The following is a 20213-nucleotide window of genomic DNA, read 5'->3' as shown; positions in this document are numbered from 1 at the left end:
CTCGACCAGCACATTAATGCGGTTCTTTGGGCAATGAACGGTCCCTAGCCATCCAGATCTACTCCACAAATTGAGTGCATCAAATTCAATCTCGCACCATGATTGTCCAAAAACCGCTTCCCCTGTACGCCTTGAACTTGAGAACCCCGAATTCTATGCCGCTGCTTCGGGTACCGATCGCTTAAACGCCTCGCAAGATGCCTAATGGTCGTTAGCCGTTTAGAGACACACAGTGTGCACCTTGACCCCAAACCCCACCAACGCTCGGGCTGCGTTTCATATCTTATCAGACACACGCTCCACGGGCAATGTAGACAATTCGAAATTCACGTCGGAGAAGTTCGGTTTCCGTCCAGTACGCGATCACAAGTCGTTGCGACGAGATGGCATCTGCGGCGCTGTTGGTCCTCCTGCTCGGGTGCTTCAGTTCGGTCACACTTGGTGCCAACATTCTCTACGTGAACACCGTTGCATCGCCTAGCCATTTCGGATGGTGAGTGGGGGTAATTGTTGGGCAAGCAAGTGTGTAAGTAAGATAATCCTGCTTTTCGCCCCAAACAGGAACCGTGCGCTAATGTACGAGCTGGCCTCGCGGGGCCACAATCTGACCGTGTTCGGCGTGGACAGTGAACCGAACCCACCACCGAACGTTACCTTCATCGTGATGGAAGATGTGTACAAGACGCTGTACAGCGATCCGAACATGCACACCGATTTCCTCGAGATGAGCAAAATAAGCCCGTTCAGTATGACGCTGCTGTTTAACGAGTTCGTGGTAGGCGTCTGCGAGATTGTGCTCAAGACGGAGGGCGCCAAACGCCTGCAGAGCTATCCGCCCGACTTTGGGTTCGATCTGATCATACACGACTACCTGTCCGGGCCGTGTCTGGCAGCGCTGGCGCACCATCGCTTCGGCAAGCCACCGGTCGTGGCCGTCACTGCGTACCACGGTCTCTCTACCACGCTCTCCATCACCGGTGCGTACCAGTACTCGGCCCTTGTACCGAACCACGCGTACGATGCTACCGAGGACATGAGCTACACGCAACGGTTCATCAATCTGCTGGTCAACCTGGAGGAGGAGCTGCTGCAACGCTACTCCATGATACCGGGCTCGAACCGTTTGCTGCGCACGATCGATCCCACCCTGCCCGACGTGGCGGAGTTCAACGCCAACACGAAGCTGGTCCTGCTGAACGCCAACCCAATCATCCAGTACACCGAACCGTTCATGCCGAACGTGATCCCGGTCGGTGGGCTGCAGATCATCAAGCCGAAACCGCTGCCGGCCGATCTGGCCCAGCTGCTCGAACGGGCCGGCCCGGCCGGTGTGATACTGTTTTCGCTCGGCACCAACGTGCGCAGCGATTCGTTGGGCGAGGCGCGCATTCTGGCCATCATCGGCGCAATGGAAGCGCTGCCCGAGTATACGTTCCTGTGGAAGTTTGAAACGGAAACGCTACCACGCAAGCTGCCCGCAAACGTGCACGTGCGCAAGTGGCTGCCGCAAAACGATCTGCTCGCGCAACCCGCCGTGCGGCTGTTCATTACGCACAGCGGGCTGCTCAGTACGCAGGAAGCGATCTGGCACGGTGTGCCGGTGATTGGCTTTCCCGTGTTTGCCGATCAGTTCAAAAACATCAACTACTGCATGGCACGGGGCGTCGGCCGGCGGCTTAGCATTGAGCACCTGAACCAGCAGGAGCTGATCGACACGATCCGGGAGGTTATGACCAACGAAAGGTGAGTCTGGCTTATCACGAACGCACTCAGCAGCTGAAAGATTAGATGCTAGGATTAGATTATGCGATGAAGGTGCTAAAAATATCTTCTCCTTCCTCTACCCCCTATCACACTGTACAGCTACCGTACGAACATGAAGCGCATGTCATCGCTGTTCCGCGATCAGCCCGAACATCCGCTCGATCGGGCCGTCTGGTGGATCGAATGGGTGCTGCGCCACCCGGACTCAACGGAGCTGCTGACACACGGTTCGCGGCTCAACTGGTTCGTGAAGTACTCGTACGACGTGCTGATTCCACTGTTCGCCGCCATTGCGCTCGTTTGCCACGGCCTGTTCTTCCTCGTGCGCCGTCTGCTTTGTCGCCGAACTGTGCGCAAAGCGTCTGGAAAGCAGAAACGATCGTAGAATTGTATTAGAATCGTTCCAATAAAGTGTAACGGGTGGTGGTTGCTTTCTTCTCACCTCCTTTACTGGCACCTTACACCACTTGTGTGTCCATCCATCATTTCGGTTTATCAGCGAGATAGCAACAGCTGGGTGCGTTTGGGTTCCAAATTTAGAGCCGAACCTCTAACACACGCCACCTTACCTTTATGTTTGGCTGCATAATCTTGAACTTTTATCTTCAATCCTCTTATCATACCTACCTGATTTGTTTTTTTTTTGTCAATATCCCCCCCCCCTCTACATTTGAATGATGATGAAACTGATGGGCAGTTTTTGGCCCTTTTTCTTTCAATTCTTTCCGACTGGTAGGATGTACCGCAAGTAGAAAAAAAACAGTAAATCAGTGATTTTTTTTGTTTTTTGTTATTTTAATTATCATTTTCTTCTGATTTTTCTTTAATTCTGTACTTTAAGTGTAATAATTTATTTAGATTGATTTTGTTGTTGTTTTGTGTAAATTCTATAATTTACAGAGATTTTAAATGTGAAATTAAATATAAAAAAATAAAAAATATTGCAATTTTTCCACTTCCCTTTTCTTGCTCTTCGCTCACCCACTTCTCTACAATAAACGGTTCTTCTTACTACACTCCTTTCGCTTACTTTCTCTTCTTCTAATTTTTACACGCGCTTACGTGCTGTTGTTTTGTTTTTATTTACTTTGTGTGTGTGTGTGTTTGTTTTGTTTTGTTTTCTGTTTAATTATTTGTTTATCTTAAGCTTACACACAATCGACGATCGCGTCCACTTGTTTATCTTCTTTCTCTGCTCTACTTGTAACTACACAACAGTTCTCGTGTTTGTTTTGTTTCTTTTACTACACCAGAAGAGCATGCTCCCCCTCTCCACCGCCACGCTCTTGCTATTTTTTCTCACCATTACACCAGATAATGCTATTTACTGCCTAAGTGGACACATTATACACATTATACACGCTACATCCCCCCTTGCTGCACAGGACAGACGACGTACCACCTAAAATGGCATCGCGTTCCACTGTTCGTGTGCGCGCGCACACACGCACACACACACACATCTACCCAAATCCATTTTCCCTAAAGTGTCCCTTTTTGCTTGTTCTTTTGTTTTCATCATAATTAGTATATACACACACACGCACATTGGGTTTGGTCCCATGTGAACCAAGCCCCCGCGCGCCACCGTTCCGATTGCGGGTAGAGGGAGCGCGCACCGCCTGTGCACAGGATCATAAGGCGCCATTCATCATCTTTCACACACGCATCATTACACGTAAAAAACAAAAACAAAACGTTACAAAACAAAACAAAAAAAACGTGTCTGTGCCGCGGGTGCTGTTTGTCAATTTCACTAGTGGGAAATAAATAACGGTGTGTGGGCTGTCGGTTTCTCTCTGTTTACATTACTGTTATTATTTTCATACCGCTTTGTTTGTAACCGTTTGTCGTTTTGTTTGCTAGGCGGTTGTGTGTGGTAAGGTATTTTTTGTGTTTTTGTTTAACGTTATCAACTATCCTGATTACCTTGTCCTGTGGCACGTGCTACCACCACCACCACGCTCCTTATCTTTTTCTCTACCTTCTTTCTTTCATTTTGAACGGGAATGTTCCATTTTTCTAGTAGACCTTACATGGCTAATTGGGTTGGGTTTGTTTAGGTTTTAGGAGATGTGGAGCATTTTTGTTACACGATTTCCTTATTTTTTTACATGGTTCTTCCCTGACTGCCCTTTTCCTGGTGGTAGAAAACTGAAGCGATTGCGACTTTTAATTCGGTTATGCTAGACACTTTTTACAAACTTCAAATACACGCGTGTATTTCGTTCTTTTCCTCCACCACCACCACCACCACCACCAGGCGGTGGTGCTGTTGTGTGGGAAGGTAGAGTAGTGGCAGCAGACCATTTGAGACACATCGCCCTGAATATAGTTAGGTAGTATGTCTAGGAATATCTATATGTATGTATATATATATAGTAAGTGTATTATGTATACGCCATCCACTACTACACGGCTGCCGTCTGCTTTTGGTCTAATCCTACGATTTGCTTTACATAAATAAATTAAATAACTTTTGCTTCACTTTCCCTTTTTTTTTTGACACAATAAAACCCCTCTTTTTCGCTCGCGCTCCGTTCACCGTCCCGTCAAAGTTCCACCGATCCACCGAGCATGAGATGGGGGACACGGTTGCATGGCAACGCGCAAAACAATCTACGCACGCGCAAACGCACGTGGTTCGGTGGAGCCGCCTGTGGTGAAAAACGTTACAAAAAACCGAGCGCCACCATTAATCTTCATACTTGCAGTGAAAAATAACCGTTTTATTCGCTTAAACGTTTCTTTTCTGTGCGTGTGTGCTTCTGCTGTGCTTGCAGGAGAGGCATTTGTTTGTTCGCAAACCCGATGCCGGACCGTGTCTTTCTACTTTGCTGTGTAAAGATTAATAACGATTTTACAACAGAGAACAGAACAGATGCACCGAAATCCCCCCCCCCCCCTCCTGTGCTATCCTCTGTCCGTCCGCCCACTTATCCAAATCTAACGGTTTTCTTTTTTGCTATCCGACTGTGTGTGTTTTTTTGTTGTTACAAAGAACGCGCATGTGTGTTTGTGTGTTGGTGTGTGTGCTTTTTTTGTATTATTTGTAGTTTATCTTCAATTAAAATACCAAACAAAAAGATAACCATTACTGCTTTGTTGCACATTTTCAATTCGACTGGGATAGTTGTGTGATTTTTTGATAAGGAGAACTTTTGTGTTTATATTCTGACTTCTGGCTTATTTGGCATTCTGTACAGTATTGTTTTTATTTTTACAATTTCAACCCCATGTTTTGCATCGTTTTTTATTTGTTTGTGGTGATTTTGCCCGGTGTGGTGTGTACGTGTTTGCATTTTGTAGTTCTGTAAACGGAGTTTCATCAAAATAAGACATGTGTGCCTAATTTTGCTTTTTTCTAGCGCTAATTTGCGATGAATTATGACAAAATGGGTAATGTAAAAAAAAACAGGCAATAGAAACTCATTCTAAACAACAAAAAAAGCAGCTGTAACTATAATTTACCTTCGTGATAATGATAATATACATTCAACTGCAAAATCCAATTCTCACAGCAAAAAGCAAAACCAATGAAAAGAATACCTGTGTGCTTGAAAAAAGTTGTTTCGAAATCGTTTCTTATTCCATTCCATCAGGAAAGAAGGAAAGCAATTCAATTCCTTTCCCCGATTTTTAGTACAATACACAATAATAGCCCTGAATAATCCTTCCTCGAAGGATAACGAAAATCATTGTACTTGTTTGCAAGAAGGGATATCAATCGATCGCGAATAAATGATCTCACGTGGTGGTGGTGGCGGTTTTTAGTTACGCTTCGTCAACGTGTGTTCTCTCCGTTTTGAATAGTTTGAATCGGCTCAAAAGCATCGTTTTTATTTTGTTGTAATTTGTTTTAAAAATATGTACACTCAAAAGCTTATTCCGATGCCCTGTCTGGTGTGGCAGCAGCACTGACTGCGTTTTGCGCAAAGCAACCAATACAATGCACACTTCGTCACAGTTTCCGTTCGCCATGTGTCACGCCTTTCCTATACGTTCTACAGCCCATACTAATACCATTCGGTGATTGTTCACTAAACTAAACCGTTTACTGCACACATTTCCCATCACTTTTCCTTGCTTTGTTAATGAGACCTTTATTTAGATGGTTTGAAGAGTTTGTTGCGCGGTGCCTGTTAGAGTGTGACTATCGTCTCGTAATGGCGCACACTTCTCAATCGGTACAGTGATTATCATCCGCAGCGTAAGGGATGGGGATCAGGGTACTAATTGACAAATTTCCACCATTGGAAAGCCTAATCCTACTGACAGGCGCACGCACACACACACACACATAACTGATTGAATTTGTATACCCTTTTGTTTAGAATTTCCTTCACACTGTTATCTGTTTTACACGACTTTAATTGAACGCGCTCGCAATGAAAAAAAAACATGAAAAAAGTTTGTTTGAAATTTGACTGCAACACAGAGATCTACAAATTTAATAAACTAGTTAGATTACAGAGTTTCAGGGGTTCTCACAGTTGTGGGACACTTCCTTGACTATTTCTAATAGGAAGTGAACTTCACTCTATGGCACCCTGTTTGGACAGGCTCAACAGGAAATTCCTATTGGATTTGTTGAACAGAAGTGCTATAGAGCTCAATTCTCTTTACATTAAGTTCCTATAACAAAGAATCAAAGAAGTGTCCCACAGCTATGGGAACTCCTGGGGAAAACCCTATATGTCATCCAAAAAAGAAAAGTGTAATCAATTCAAAGAAAAATAATGCACTTTTGATGGATTTATCCTGCTGAATGTTCGATAACTTTTTGTTTGTATTTGTTTGCCCGTTTTGTTCTACCGTTGGCAGCAGAAGAAGAAAAAAATCAAACTCAAAATTGCAACGCGATGCGCCTACCCATACACACAGCCTGCCTGCCAGCGCCATCGTTCAAACCTTCTGTTACAGGTTCATTTGCATACTGCATATCTGCCCTTACGCGCCCTACACCCCCTACACACACACACAAACACACATACCGCACCATTCAGCACATTCACTATCCTTCTCTATTTTTCTCTCTCTCTCTCTCTCTTGCTATACTTCTTTTCCACTGCCCACCCGCGAAAAGGATAAGTTAAAGCAATTAAATTAATTTAAACTATGCGCTACAAATGTTTTACAATTTTATACTGTACAGTTGAGTTTTTCGTAACAATTAAATATCTTGTTTAGCCCCTTCTGCCCCTTTTCCTTGCCACCCCGCTTCTCTCTTTGCTTTGCTTTCACGCATAGTACGCACACGCACGTTCTAGATGGATCTAGACCGTTTGCAGAGTCTTTTTTTTTTGCACAATATTAACACGACCTTTGTGTACACAGCCAGGAGCGACGACAGCGACAAACAACTGAACTGCAACTAGCAGCACCAAACAACTTAACAAAACATTGAAGGACACGTGAGGTGTGGTGTATCGATAAACAGTTGCGTTTAAAAAAAGGGTTCAAAAAATGGAGTCAAAAATATAGATAAATTTTAAAAAAATATGTAAAAAATATTTTAAAACACAATTATGTTTGTTTTGCACGATTGAAAGTTTTAACAAAAGATAATACTTGTTGCAGCAGCAAACGGTGTCAATCCCCAAAAATAGATTGCAACCATCGCTTCAAAAAACAAAACGAAATCACGATAATCAGTCTGCACGATTGTATGTATTTGGACGTTATAGGCTTAGCAATTATTTAGAATGTATCTGGTGAAATAATTTCGAACGGATAGTAAAGCTTTCTACTTTGTAGTGTCTGTGTGTTTTTTGCGATTGCACGATAAAAAACCAAGTATTGCGAATGGTGTATAAAACAAAAAAAACCTATCACCTATATTCGCGGGAAAGTTAGCCACCGTGTAAAGCAGCAGCAGCAGTAACAGATCCCAGCGCCAAGTTGCGAAGGCTACCCTGAATGCGTAGTGGTGCAGCAACAAGTGTTCACGACTACGATTAGGCCACCTTCTAGAGCATGTACTGTCATCGCACCTCACAGTCCTTTTTCGCCGCACTGTTAGCGGGCGTGTTTGCTTGCTGCTGAGTGTTGCTGTTGTTGCTACTACTACTATTACCACTATTGTTACTGGGGCCGGTACTATTGGACGTCGGTACTATTGATTGCAGTCCCGCTACTAGTTGCTGATGTTGCTGGTGCTGATGCAGGTGCTGTTGCTGCTGTTGAGATGGTGGCACGAGCCCTAACGGTAGCATTGCGGATTGATTCATGGACAACGATACCTGTTGCTGCTGATGGTGTTGATGGTGCGCCGTGGCGGAACCGAACAGCCCGGCAGTAGAGGACGTGCTGAAGTTGGTGTTCGTATTCGCCGCAAAGTCCAGTAAGCTCTTGAACGACATGGACGTGTTGTTGCTGGACGACATGGTGGTGTTGCTGCTGCTGCTGCTGCTGCTCGTAGTGCTTGCCTTGCCCATCGCCGACATGCCGTAGAGTGCTGCAAATCCGGTACCAACGCCGCCACCGATACTGCCGCTCGGGTTACCACTCTGGTGATGCTGTCCCATGCCTCCCAATCCGGCACCACCGTTCGATGAAGCGGCTACGGCCGCTGCAAAGCCCATCGCACGCTCGAACGCGTTCGGCGAGCTGTCCGCCAGGTTGGCGGCTGTAAGCAACCGTTCGATCATGTTCTTGCTCGAAGTGGCTGCCGCAGCTTCCGCCGCGGATGACGTGGTTAGGTCTACCGAACCGGCCGCATAGCTCGGGGGCGGCGGCTGTCTGGCCATCCGCTCGGTGTCGATCGCCGGTGAGGACGCGTTGCTGCTCGCCGTGTGCGCCGAGGCAGGGTTCGGTCTGTCGCCCAAACCAGAATCATAGTCGGACGCACCGCCGCCGGACGACTGTTGCTGCTGGGCGGCGTTCTGCTTCGACGTCATCACGTAGCCACCGCCGGCCGAGTTGCGCGCCAGCTTCAGCCGGATGGGCGTGATGAGCGGCTTCTCTGCCGGCGCGGCCTGTGCCGCCGCCGTGCGATGGTCCATCTCGGGCGACGGTTGCAGCGATTGGCCCCGGCTGTTGGTGTTGTGTATGGCCGCCAGGTCGATCACCAGCGGGTCCGTCTCGGGCGAGGAGCTGCAACCGCTGCTCCTCGTTGCCGCTCGCTCGTCAGTGACGGGCGTCTTTTGGGGCGAGGCTTGCTGCGTGGCCCCACTACTGCCGCCCCCAAGACCCGCCTGCGGCTGGGGTGAGGGGGCGTGCGGCTCTTCCGATGGCGCCGGCTTCTTCACGCCCAACCGAATCACTATCCGCGGCGGAGGTTGCTGCGCCTGGTCGTCCCCGTTGCCGGCCACCGACACTGCCGCGTTGCAGATGATCTCTACCTTCTTCTTTTCGCCCTTGTCGCGCTTGTGCTTTTTCTCCTTTTTGCGCTTCTTGTGCTCACTGCCGCTGCGATCACGCTCCCTATCCTTGTCCTTGTGCTTGTGCTTCTTAGCCTTCGGTTCGTCGTCGCCAGTATCACCACCGGCAGCACCGAGCGTGTCCTCGTCAGCCGCACCGCCCGGCCCATCGTCCTCGAAGCTTATGTTTTCCGCGTACATCATGTACTCGCGCTTCAGATCCTCCAGGCTCGGGGGCGGTACACTGCCCAGCATCCGCTTCTTCGGCGGCCGTAGGCTGCTGCTCGCGCTCGGCCCGGCACTCATCGATCCCATACCGTACGCACCACCATCCATGCCGCCCGAACCGAGCTTAATCTTGAGCTTCGGTGCCTGCTGTGGCGTCTGCTGGCTGACGGCAGTCACGGTGGCCGTCGCATTCGCATTCGCCCGGTTGTTGCGCGATCGTCGCTTGCCGCCGGCACCGCTGCCGACACCACCACCGGCTCCAACCACGCCGGCACCGCCGCCCAAACCAACGCCGCTGACATCGTCCATCGACAGGTTCATGGCCGATCCGTTCGGACCGGCAGCGCCCGACGCTCCCGGCAGAACTGCTCCGACCGAACCGCTCACGCTACGCCTTCGCTCGGCCAGCATGAGCTCGTGATGCTCGGAGGCAGCCTGCGGTACCGATGCTAGCTGCCGCAGCTCACGCGACATGTTCGACGACAGCTTCTTCCGGTGGATGCCACCGTACTCCTTGTAGTCGTCCTTGGTCGGCATCGTGCCCAGCGATTCCACCGCCTTCGGGAAACCGACCGTAGTGCGATTGCCATGCCCGGCGCCACCCATTGACATTCCCTGCGCATGATGATGATGATGATGGTGCAGATGATGATGGTCCGCCGATTGCAGCACGGCCTGCGGGTCGTCCTGGTTCATGTCCTGATTCCAGTACTGGCGCAGCAGCTCCTTCTTGCGCATGCGCCGCAAGTTCGACGAGCCGCCGGCCCCGCCAGCGGCGGCCATGCCAGCGACATTGCCCGCGACACCACCGACGCCACTGGCACCGACCCCACCGCTACCGCCCGCACCCATCTGCGCGCCCATGGACGACGATATGCCGATGGATGGATGCTGCAGCTGCGATGCTGCCGCAGAGGCAGCGGACGAACCGCCACCATACGCTCCACTGCTGTCCAGCTGCGCCAACGGTCCCTTAATCTTCAGCTTCATGATGTTGCGCGAGTCCGCCAGCGACGACATCTTGTGCAGCAGCGGCTGCTGCTGCTGTTGCGTTGCCGCAAGCGGCTGCAAGCTGTCCGAATCGTTCGTTTCCTCCTGTGGCTGCTCGATCATTGGCTCTTCGTTCAGCCCTGCGGCCGGTAGAGCGGCCGCAGTCGCCGGTGGCGTACCGGAGGGAACGAACGGCATGGATCCTGCTGCCTTCAGCTGACTGTTGGCTGCGTTCGAATCGGATGTGACACTACTGCTGCTATTGCTGCTCTGGCTGTTGCCGGTCGCTGTGACAGCGGCCAGCAAGGAGCCCGACCCGGTGCTGACAGTGCTGTTCGTCGTGACGTTCGTCTGCGCAAGCGAGGCGGCAGCTGCTGCTGCCGACCGATTGCTCGCCGTGTCGGCCTTCAGTGCAGACTGCAGCTCGTTCTCCATGTCCTCGTCGATGTCGGCCAGCGTTTGATCGGCCGTACCGCTAGCAAACACTCCCAGCAGCTGGTTGTTGTACGCGTCCGTGTTGCTGGACGAATCGAAGCCACTGTTGTACGTGCGCATGTCCACCGGGCCGGGGAGTACGGCCATATCGGGCAGCGAGCTAGCGGCCACGCTGGTGGCCGTCGTGCCGTACGCACTGTTCGCATTACCGCCCGCTCCAGGGCCGGAGCCCGCATTCGGACCGCTACCACTGTTGCCACGGCTCGACTTTGCATCCGGACCGCCGGCCACACCGCCCGATCCACCCTGGCCAGCACCGCCGCCCGTTCCTACGTTCGTGCCCGACAGATCCGCCGATCGGCCATCGGTCGAACGGCGCCGGTCGCGCATATCGCGTAGCTTGCCACAGTCAATCACCTCGTCAAAGTCCAGATCGTACACCGTGCCGATGATCTTGCTGTGTATCGTGCCGCTGCCGAAGCACCCGAAATCGGACCCCGGTCCTAGCTGTCCCATATGGTAGCTCGAACCGTGCGTGTGCTGCTGCCGACTGTTGGCACCACCGCGTCCCATACCGGCGCCAGCGCCACCAACGCCACTAGCCAGAGCGGCCGCTGCAGCCGCTTCTCTCGCCGCCTGCGCTTGCCGTCCCGAGCCGGGCGGTCTGCCACGGCCTCGGCCACGACCCCGCCCCGGCTTACCGGCCGTCGTCTCGCCGCCCTTCGGCCCTTTGCCGCTAGCGCCCGACGACAGTGCTGGCGGAACCAGGCCGCCACCGCCACCGATCGCTTTCTGCATCTCGTACACCGAGGCGGACACGGCGGCCGCCGCTGTCTTGGGGCTTTTGCCCGGGCTGAGCGACTTCGCGCCGGCGGCCGTCACCGACGGTGGAGATTTCAACTGGTGGCTCAATGGATGCACCATTCCGGCCAGCGCGCTCGCACCGTTGCTGTCGCTCATGAGCAGCGGATGGTGATGGTGATGCGCCGGATGCAGTTGCTGCATGTGGGGCGGCGGCGGAGGAGGTTGCTGCTGTTGCTGCTGCTGCTGGTTCTGGATGCGCGACGACGAGCGGGACGACTTGGTTGGGCTTTTCTTAGAGCTGGAGTGGCCACCCACACCGACCAGCATGTCCATCCCGGCCACATCGGGCTGGTGTCCCGGCGGCAGCTGATGGTTGTGGCGCTGCGGTGTGCGTCGATGCTGCGGAGTGCGCGGTGTGCTGCCTCCACTGCTAGTACCACCACCATTGCCGCCACTACTGTTGAGCAGGTAACTGTTTTGCTGCTGGTCGGTGGGCGTTGGCTGTCGACTCTGTTGCTGCTGCTGTTTGTTGGGTGAAACGGCCATCCCGGACAGCGGGGAAGACATCTGGTCCAACTGCTTCTGCTGCTGAGCTCCACCCGCTGCCTGACCGCCGGCGCCACGATGCGGCGATACCATTGCATCGCCCAACCCCATGCCGTGGTGTGCCATCGTCGGCACACCGACTCCGAGTCCACCGCCAGGCGCATGGTGCTGATGTTGGTGCGGCTTTCCGCCGCCCGGGACGGTCGTCTGCGGTGGCGTCGGTTGCTGATAGCCGGCGTTACCAAAGTTGGGCGGATATAGCCCTGCACCGGGTGAAGGAAACGGCACTGGAACACTCGCCGGCGGGAATAGTGAAACTGCGCCGGGGTAGTGTTGCTGCTGCTGCTGCTGCTGCTGCTGCTGATGATGGGCGGAATGGGGATCGTTGGCCGCAAAACCGTACGGTTGTTGCTGTTGCTGCATCGGGTTGACACTGTTCGGCGTGCCCTGCGTGTTGCTGTTGTTGATGGAGGGCGCTCCGCCGGGCTGCTGCTGCTGTTGATTCACCATCGACGGAGTGTTCTGAATGTCCATGAAGCTGTTCAGATCGTTCAGCTTGCGATGGCTATTGTTTGCCATCTGCTGCTGCTGCTGCTGTTGCTGCTGTTGCTGCTGCTGCTGTTGTTTCTGCAGCAGCAGATTCTCCTTCTCCTGCATGACCGCACATTCGTGCTGCTTCTTCTGCTGCTGCTCGATCGAGTTCAGCCCATCGTTCGCTTGATTCCAGCCCCGTCTACCGACCGGTTGCTGCGGCGAGGGATGCTGGCGCTGCTGCATATTGTCAAACAGCATCATTGAGGTAGCTTCGTTCTGGTTCGGTACCTTCATGCCCTGCATAAAGTCCAGCCCAGAGAGTGGATTGTGCATATGATGGTGCGGTTGTTGTTGTTGTTGCTGTTGTTGCTGTTGCTGCTGCTGCTGCTGCTGTTGCTGCTGATGATGGTGGTGATGATGGTTCAGATCGTTGCTACTGCCAAGCTGCTGCTGCATCGACGGATGCAGATGGTTCGTCATAGCACCGCCATCGAACAGTCCGCCCCCGGTAGCCGGTCCCGCCGCACCGTGCGTCTTCTCGCTGTCCAGTGCGCTGACGTTGTTGTTGTTGTTCGTCTGGTGGCTGTTGAGCAGGCGGGCCGCTTCCATGCAGTTCTGGGCGAGCTGCGCCGTCGAAACGGTGTTGCCACCGAGCACGCCCGAGGTTGCCGCCGCTGCCATCGAGCTGCCAACGGAGGTGGGCAGCGCATGGTGCAGCATGGACGCGGCGGCCGTCGACACCGCCGCCGACGGTACCGCTGATGGAGGTACCCAGCGCTCGTCCGACGGTCTGGACGCGAGATGGTCGAGATGGTCCTCCTTCGCGCTCTTGCTGCCCAGCTGCGACTGCGATTGCTGGCTGAGCGCTTGCAGCTGATTGGTTGGCGGTTGCTGTTGCGTTGGTTGCTGCACGGCAGGCTGCATACCTCCGGGACCCGCCGCCGCCATCGGTGAGGACAGCTGATCCAGCGGACTTCCGGCCGCCGGACCGCCAGCCGGGTGGAACTTGTTGAACGCACCACCGTACTGTAGGTCGGGCTGCAGCTTATCCTTGCCGCCGAGCAGCGTGTCGCCGATGGACGATTCCAGCGGAAGGCCGTCCTGCTTCGAGCGCTCCGTCACAAAGTCGGCCACCAGCAAGGGGGCCTGAGTGGTGGTAGGTGTGACCTGCGCCGCGACCACGCTGTCCAGCATCATCATATCGCTGTCCTTTTTACCGTCCGCCCCGCCGACGTCGTTCATCGCCTTCATCGCATCACTGCCAAGGGGTGTGCCGGTGGCCGCATTTGTGTTGGCCGTTCCGTGGGACTTCTTGTACTTCTGCCGCAGCTTCTCGACCAGGTTGAGCGTTTCCCGCTGCGTGTCCTCTTTGCAATCCTCCATGAAGGGAAAGTTGAGCGACTGGTTCAGCTCGAACGTGTCATCCGTTACGGAGCTGTCCTGCGGCAACAGCAGGTCAAAGATGGACGGTGTACCACCGTCACTATTGCCCAGCAGTCCGCCACCGCTCGCCGCCCCGCTACCACCGTCATCCTTCGAAGCGTTGTTATTGCCAGCGGCTTGAATCGATGACCCGAATGCACTTCCGTCACACACGCCGGACGTGGTTTCGAAGGGTGCACCACCGCTGCTACTGCTGTTCAACTGCAGCGAGGCAGCATTATCGAACGGCGTCGGCTGTGGGGTGGCCGTTAGAGGCGCAGGCGTTTCGACCGGAACCGTATTCTTCTTGCTCTGCTCGTCCTCCTTCACAACGACCTGCGATGGCTGCGAATCCTTCAGTATACCCGCACTGTCCAGGGGCGGTTTTGCATCGAGTACACTCTCCGCAGGGATGTTCTTCGCTTCACCTCCTTCCACCTTCTGTTCTCCAGCGGCAGCTGCAGCGCTAGCAATGTCGGGAGGCTTTTGATCAACAACCTTCGCTTCGTTGCTGGCGTCCTCGATAACCACGACATCGTCGTTGGAACGTGAATCATCCACCAGAGAGATAATCTCCATGCTCTTCGTTGGCTTGCTTTCCTCTTCTTTCGCAACCACAGCACTACTACCTCCCTCCAAAGAAGGCAACACCTGATCAGCTTCCGCTTTTGTGGGTGTTGCTGCCAGTATCTGTTCCTTAACTTTGCGCTGATCGGCTGAATCTTCGTCGGTGAGCAAAGAAATCGCATCGCTGCCAGCAACCGAAGAACCAAGGCCCTTGTTCTCCATCTCCTTTTGTGCTTCCTTGCCCTCTGCTTCGGTCGGTGGTGGTTTGAGCGGTTCCTTAGCCTCGGTCGCACCGACAGAAGGACTGGCGACAGTTTCCGCTTCGGTCGACAGCTTTGGACTGCGGCGCTTCCGTGCCACTGGTGATTGCTGTTCGTCGCCAAGAGGACGCTTCGAAGATATCGTATCCTCGGAGACTGCCTCCTTTTCCACAGCGGCGTCAGCAGTATCCTTCTTGGCCGATTTCTTCGCTTCCGCATGCGAATCGTCCTGCTTCTCAGTCTCCGCCAGCTCGCTAGCCTTTCTGCGACTAGCGTTACGATTGCTCGGTACCTCCGGTGGCACAAGCGACGATTTCCTTTGCTTCTCCTCTAAATCGCCCGCACTAACAAACACGGACTGACGGCGGCCACCCCGTTTGAGTGGGGTTTCGTTGGGCAACAGCGATGCTGCTGCTGGTTGGTACGAGTTTCGACGATTTGTGATCGATTTCTCAGCCCCAACCGCGCCAGTAACGCCAGCAACAGGAAAGGAAGACTCTTCATCGTTGCCTTTGGCGGGCTTCTCTTGCTTCTCTTTACCGCTACGGTTTGCCGTTTCCTTGCCCGCTTTGGCAGCGGCTTGTTTGCTGCCGGCGGCGGCAGAAGGCAGATCCTTTGCGTCTTCGGCGTCGGACAGGCTGCTGCTGGCGGTGGTGGTAGTGGAAGATTTTCTCCCACTGGCGGCTGTCCCCTTTCGACTGTTGTTGGTGCCCGGTGCGACCGTTGGCTTCTTGGGACTGACGGCATCCTGCTGCTTAACCGCGGCAGACACTGATTTTCTTCTGTTACGACCCGCCGCGCCACTCGCTGGCGGCGTAGGCAGCACCACCGAGGTGTCGTTCGCTTCCTCCTGGCTGCTCTGGTTGCTGCTGCTCGAGTCGCTGTCGCTGTCGGACGAGGATCCCGACGAGGACGACGACGAGGACGAGCTCGACGATTCGGACACGGACCGTGCTGGACCCTTGTCAAGAAAGGGCAACACCTCCTGCCTGACCGTCCGCTGGGTTGGCTGCGGCGGTTGCTTCGCTTTGGCCGACGGCGCTGCTGCCGTCGTTGCCTTTGAACGGCTACTGGCTGTCGCCGGCTTCTTGCCCGCCGGACCGGTTGCGGCCTCGTCCTTCTTCTTCTTCTTCTCCTCCTCCTCCTCGTCGTCATCGTCTTCGCTTTCCGAACCAGAGCTGCTCGAGCTGGAGCACGACGACGAGCTGCTGTCGCCAGACGAGCTGGAGCTGTTGGAAGAACTTGAACCTGCCGCCGCATTGGACTTGCGGTCATCCTTCGCTTTGCTGGCGACCGCTTTCGAGCCAGCGCTTGCTTTGGACGGTGCCACTGGCGTCGGCGTGACCAACGGTAGCTTTTCGTCGCTAACAGCAGTCTGCTCTGTCCCGGACGGCTTGCCAAGACCACTCTTGATGTGTTCGGCAGCCTTCTTTGCCGCCTGCCGCTGCGGTACGTAGGCGAAAATCTCGGGCTGTGCTTCGCGCTTCTGTTTCGCCTCCTTAGCCGGTTTGCCCTTCTCGACGGTCGCTTTCTCCGCCGACACGGGAACCGGGGACGCATTGTCCGCGAGCCGATCTTTTGCCTTTGGCTGCTCTTTGGTCACCGTCGACCGAGCAGCAGCAACCGTCGAGCTTGCAGTTCCGCTAAGCGGTTTGTCCGTCCCCGTAGATCGTTCTTTGGATTTGTTACGAGCTGCAGCTGTAGCGGACGATGAGCTTTTAGCGTCCACCTTCGGTGCGACACTGTCAGCCGACGGTTCTTTCGGCTTGCTGGCTTTGCTGTTCGTGGCATTAGCACCAGTGGAGCGCTTGTTTGCTTTCCCGCTCGCACTGGCAGCCGTCGCGCCCACTTTCGGTTCCGCATCCTTTCGATTGCGATTGCTACCACTACCCACGCCGCTACCGCTAGTATTGCTTACGATGGAAGATTTTTGCTGATTGTTGGCGCTACTACTACTGCTCACACCTTCCGGCGGGACAAGATCTGCATCACCACCGCCGTCGACCTTCGTGCTGCCGGTGCCCACCACACTGACTGTCGAAGCGCTGCCCTCGCTGCTGCTGTTGCTGCTGCTGCTGCTGGTACTGCTGCTGCTGCTGCTACTGCTGCTGCTACTGCTACTACCAGCTTCACGTTCAACCAGCGGCACCTGTTTTCTACTTGCCGCGCCGGCACTGATTAGCGCCGCACTGGCCGACGTAGCAGTGGAGGAGGAGTTCGTGCTCGCAACACTTGCAACGGCGGCCGACGCAGACCCTCCGGTGGACGCTGAGCTGACGACGGTTCCGCTGCTTGTTTTCATCATATTCTCTGCCGCCTTTTTAGCTGCCTCACGCTGCGGTACCACCATAAAGTCAGCCAAGAACTCCATCTTCTTCGAGGATGCCGCCCCGGTGCTGCCACTGTTCGTCGACGCTCCCGACCGACCGCTCGAACCGCCTGTCGTCATGGTGTTGGAAGCATCCGACGGCTTCTCCGCTGTTGGCTGTTGTGCTTGCTTTTTCTTCGTGCCACCGGTATGACCCTCTTTGGTACTGCTGCCGCCCGCTCTGCTGGCCGCTGCCGACTTGCTCGCGGGAGCAACGTGTTCAACCGTGCTGGCGGTCGATCGTTTCGAACTGGCGGCATCGGGCAGAACGGTGGAGGAGGCGCTTGTTGCAGCAGTTGATAGCTTCGTGGAGGATGATACTTTAGCACCGGGCAGGGCGGAAGTGGGCGTAGCCACGGGCAGTGCCATGGAGGTAACGGTTGGCATTGTCGCTGCCGGGGCAGACCCACCACCGGCGGCGGCACTCGTCGCTCGGCCCGCCTTCGTAGGAGATTTCTGCTTCATTCGGTCCGCCTCCTGCTGCAGGTTGAACTCCTTCATGGCGGCCTTCGTGCGGAATGGATGCTGCTGCGAGTCACTGGCCGTATGGTCCGTCTTATCCCTGTCCGTGCTATCACTGTCCGAGTAGATGTCGGGGATTTTCTTCCCCCGAGCGCTCGGCACGCTACCACCGCCGCTTCCGGCTGCACTGGTCGCGCTGGCCGCTGTACCGCTGCGTCCAGCGGTACCGCCACTGCCGGGCCGTATATGCATCAGCTCGTCGCTGTCGTTGGAATCGTCATCGTCGGTTAAATGCATTGCGCGCCGATCGTCGGCCAGTTCGCGCTCCATCTGCCGCAGCGACTGATTGCGGAAGTCCTTTTTCGCATGCCCCGCCGCACGGCCACTTCCGGCTGCGGTGGTGGTGGTGGTGGCCATTTTATCCGCTCCAGCAGCACCACCAGCACTGGCTTTTGCGAGTTTCGCCGCTCCACCGGTCCCGGATCGTTCGCTGGACGGTCGAAGCCGCGACTCGGGCCGCTCCTCGTCGCTCGAGCTATCGTCGATGCTCCGGGCGCTGGACTTTTCTGCCGACGAAGTGATTGCTGCCCCGGCGGTGGACGCTGCTTTCCGCCGCTTCCGCTCCACGACCTTCGTTTGGCGGGGCTTCTTCTTGGTGTTCGTTTTGTCCGCGCGCTGCGTTCCGTCGTCGTCGTCGTCGTTTTCCATCTCGGATGCGGAGCTGTTGCTCGTGCAAAGCCTCCCCGCCGTGCCATTGATGTACGGGGGCTGCTGCCGCTTGGCTGCGGCGAGCTGGTTTTTGGTACGCTGATTGCCACCGACGGACTGCTGCTGCCGCACACCGTTCACATCGCCCGCGAGCTTCTTGCCCGGCTGCTGCTCGTGACTGAGCAGCGGGTCGGCCTGCTTTTTGCTGACCGCCTTTGACGTTTGCTTGTTGGCGGGAGTGCTGCTACTGCTGCTGCTACTGCTACTGCTGCTACTGCTACTACTGCCGCTGCTGCTGCTGCTACTGCTGCTGTAGCTGCCACTGCTGCTGCTGCTACTGCTACCCGCACTGCCATTATGACCAACGGTTGCACTAGCACTTGCCGCTGCCGACGCCGTCGCCGCAGCCGCCGTTGCCGCAGCCGCCGCGGCCGACGACGCCGTCGCCTTCTTCCCGTCCCTGCTGCCACTGATACTAATACCACTATTGCTACTATTTACACCCGAAACGATGCGCACCACCATCTCGTCCAGGGTCGGCATTGTACTACTAACGGAATTACACGAGTAAAGTCTATCATATATCGTAGGGCCATGGTTCGCGTGCAGTATCGCCTCCAGCATCGTCGGATCGACGTGCGACAGCAGCGACCCGCTTCGCTGATGGTTCGTAGTGCCCTCGCCGGCACCGCCGCTACCGCTCCGGAAGGCGGTAAGCGCGGCCACCTGCTTGTTGAACGTCTGCTCGCGCATGCGAAAGAACGATCGGCTCAGCTTCTCCCGCCTGCTCACCATGTAGCACAGGTTGCGCACCCGCTCCAGATCTTGCCGCAGATGCACGAACGTCTTCATCTTCTCGATCTCCGCCTGCTCCTGGTTTTGTGCGTTCGGGTCCACCTCGTCCGTTTTGGGCGGCAGGAGCGGCCGGTTGTGCCCCGCCTTGCGCTTCAGTATCCAGTAGTTGTAGATATGGTATATACCCTCCTGGTCCACGTCCAGCAGATGGCAGCTGATGTCCTTCACGCTCACGTGCTTGTCGAACTCGGCCTCGATCTCCTGCTGGCGGGCGGCGCGGGCCAAATTCCGCTCCTCCGACGTCATGTCTTTCCGCTTGCGCCGCTTCACATCGCCGCCAGTGTTGCCGCCGCTGCCGGTACCCGCTCCGCCACCTCCCCCTCCGCTCGCGGCGTTCGTACCGGCGCCGGCATTGCCCGCCTCGTCCTCGCTCACGCCCGAGCCGGTCGCGCTCTTCGTGTTGTTCCGGCTGCTGTCCCGCTTGCCCTTGTTCTCGCCGTGCTTCTGGCAGTAGGACCGCAGCTTCACCCCGTCCTCCGCATTCTCGTCCTCGATGATGGCGCGCATCTCCAACCCGTGCTGAAACGCGCACGTCACGTGGTAGGCCGTTTTGCACGTCTTCACCGAGCACTGGATGCAGGCACCGACCCGCTCGCGGCACAGCGCACACACTAGCGCCCACCGGCTCGACGGGATATTGGAGATCTTCGTGATCGGCTCCATGCGATCGACCGACCCGATGCTCACCTCCGGGATCCAGAGCGCGCACGACACGTGCGCCCACTTCTGCCCCGAGCGCGTCGACTTCATCGCCCCGCCCATGTTCGGGCACAGCACGCACTTCGGCTTCTGGCCCATCGAGCACGTCCTACATAACCATTGACCTGCGATTGAGAAACGAGGAGAAAAGAATGACTCCATTAGCACATTATATCCAACTTTCGTTGAGCGTGGCAGTCGCCCATTTCG

At 55.1% G+C, this 20213-nt stretch overlaps 2 protein-coding genes across 9 annotated transcripts in view; one reads left to right on the top strand and one right to left on the bottom strand.

The window, feature by feature from the left end:
* Positions 1 to 332: 332 nt before the first annotated feature.
* LOC121594621 (UDP-glucosyltransferase 2-like) lies at positions 333 to 2225 on the top strand. Its single transcript, XM_041918102.1, has 3 exons — positions 333 to 493; positions 562 to 1743; positions 1864 to 2225. Exons 1-3 carry the CDS (start codon positions 384 to 386, stop codon positions 2147 to 2149), a joined length of 1578 nt encoding a protein of 525 aa, XP_041774036.1. The 5' UTR covers positions 333 to 383; the 3' UTR covers positions 2150 to 2225.
* A 4580-nt stretch (positions 2226 to 6805) lies between these two features.
* LOC121594616 (PHD finger protein rhinoceros) overlaps positions 6806 to 20213 on the bottom strand; it is a 29609-nt gene continuing 16201 nt past the window's right edge. For all 8 annotated transcript variants that reach the window (XM_041918079.1, XM_041918078.1, XM_041918083.1 and 5 more), the window contains one exon: positions 6806 to 20128. In XM_041918079.1, coding sequence (XP_041774013.1) covers positions 7749 to 20128 — 12380 coding nt within the window. In that variant the 3' untranslated portion in view covers positions 6806 to 7748. The remainder of the gene's footprint in view (positions 20129 to 20213) is intronic.

The sequence above is a fragment of the Anopheles merus genome, chromosome 2L, assembly GCF_017562075.2.
Source record: "Anopheles merus strain MAF chromosome 2L, AmerM5.1, whole genome shotgun sequence".
Lineage (NCBI taxonomy): Eukaryota > Metazoa > Arthropoda > Insecta > Diptera > Culicidae > Anopheles > Anopheles merus.
This window is presented reverse-complemented; position numbering and strand designations above follow the sequence as displayed.

Bases quoted from the DNA above. Each gene is read 5' to 3' on its own strand.
- LOC121594621 (XM_041918102.1), top strand. From the start codon at position 384: ATGGCATCTGCGGCGCTGTTGGTCCTCCTGCTCGGGTGCTTCAGTTCG. The intron at 494-561 runs GTGAGTGGGGGT...CGCCCCAAACAG, and splicing joins TCGCCTAGCCATTTCGGATG to GAACCGTGCGCTAATGTACG. The intron at 1,744-1,863 runs GTGAGTCTGGCT...CACACTGTACAG, and splicing joins GAGGTTATGACCAACGAAAG to CTACCGTACGAACATGAAGC.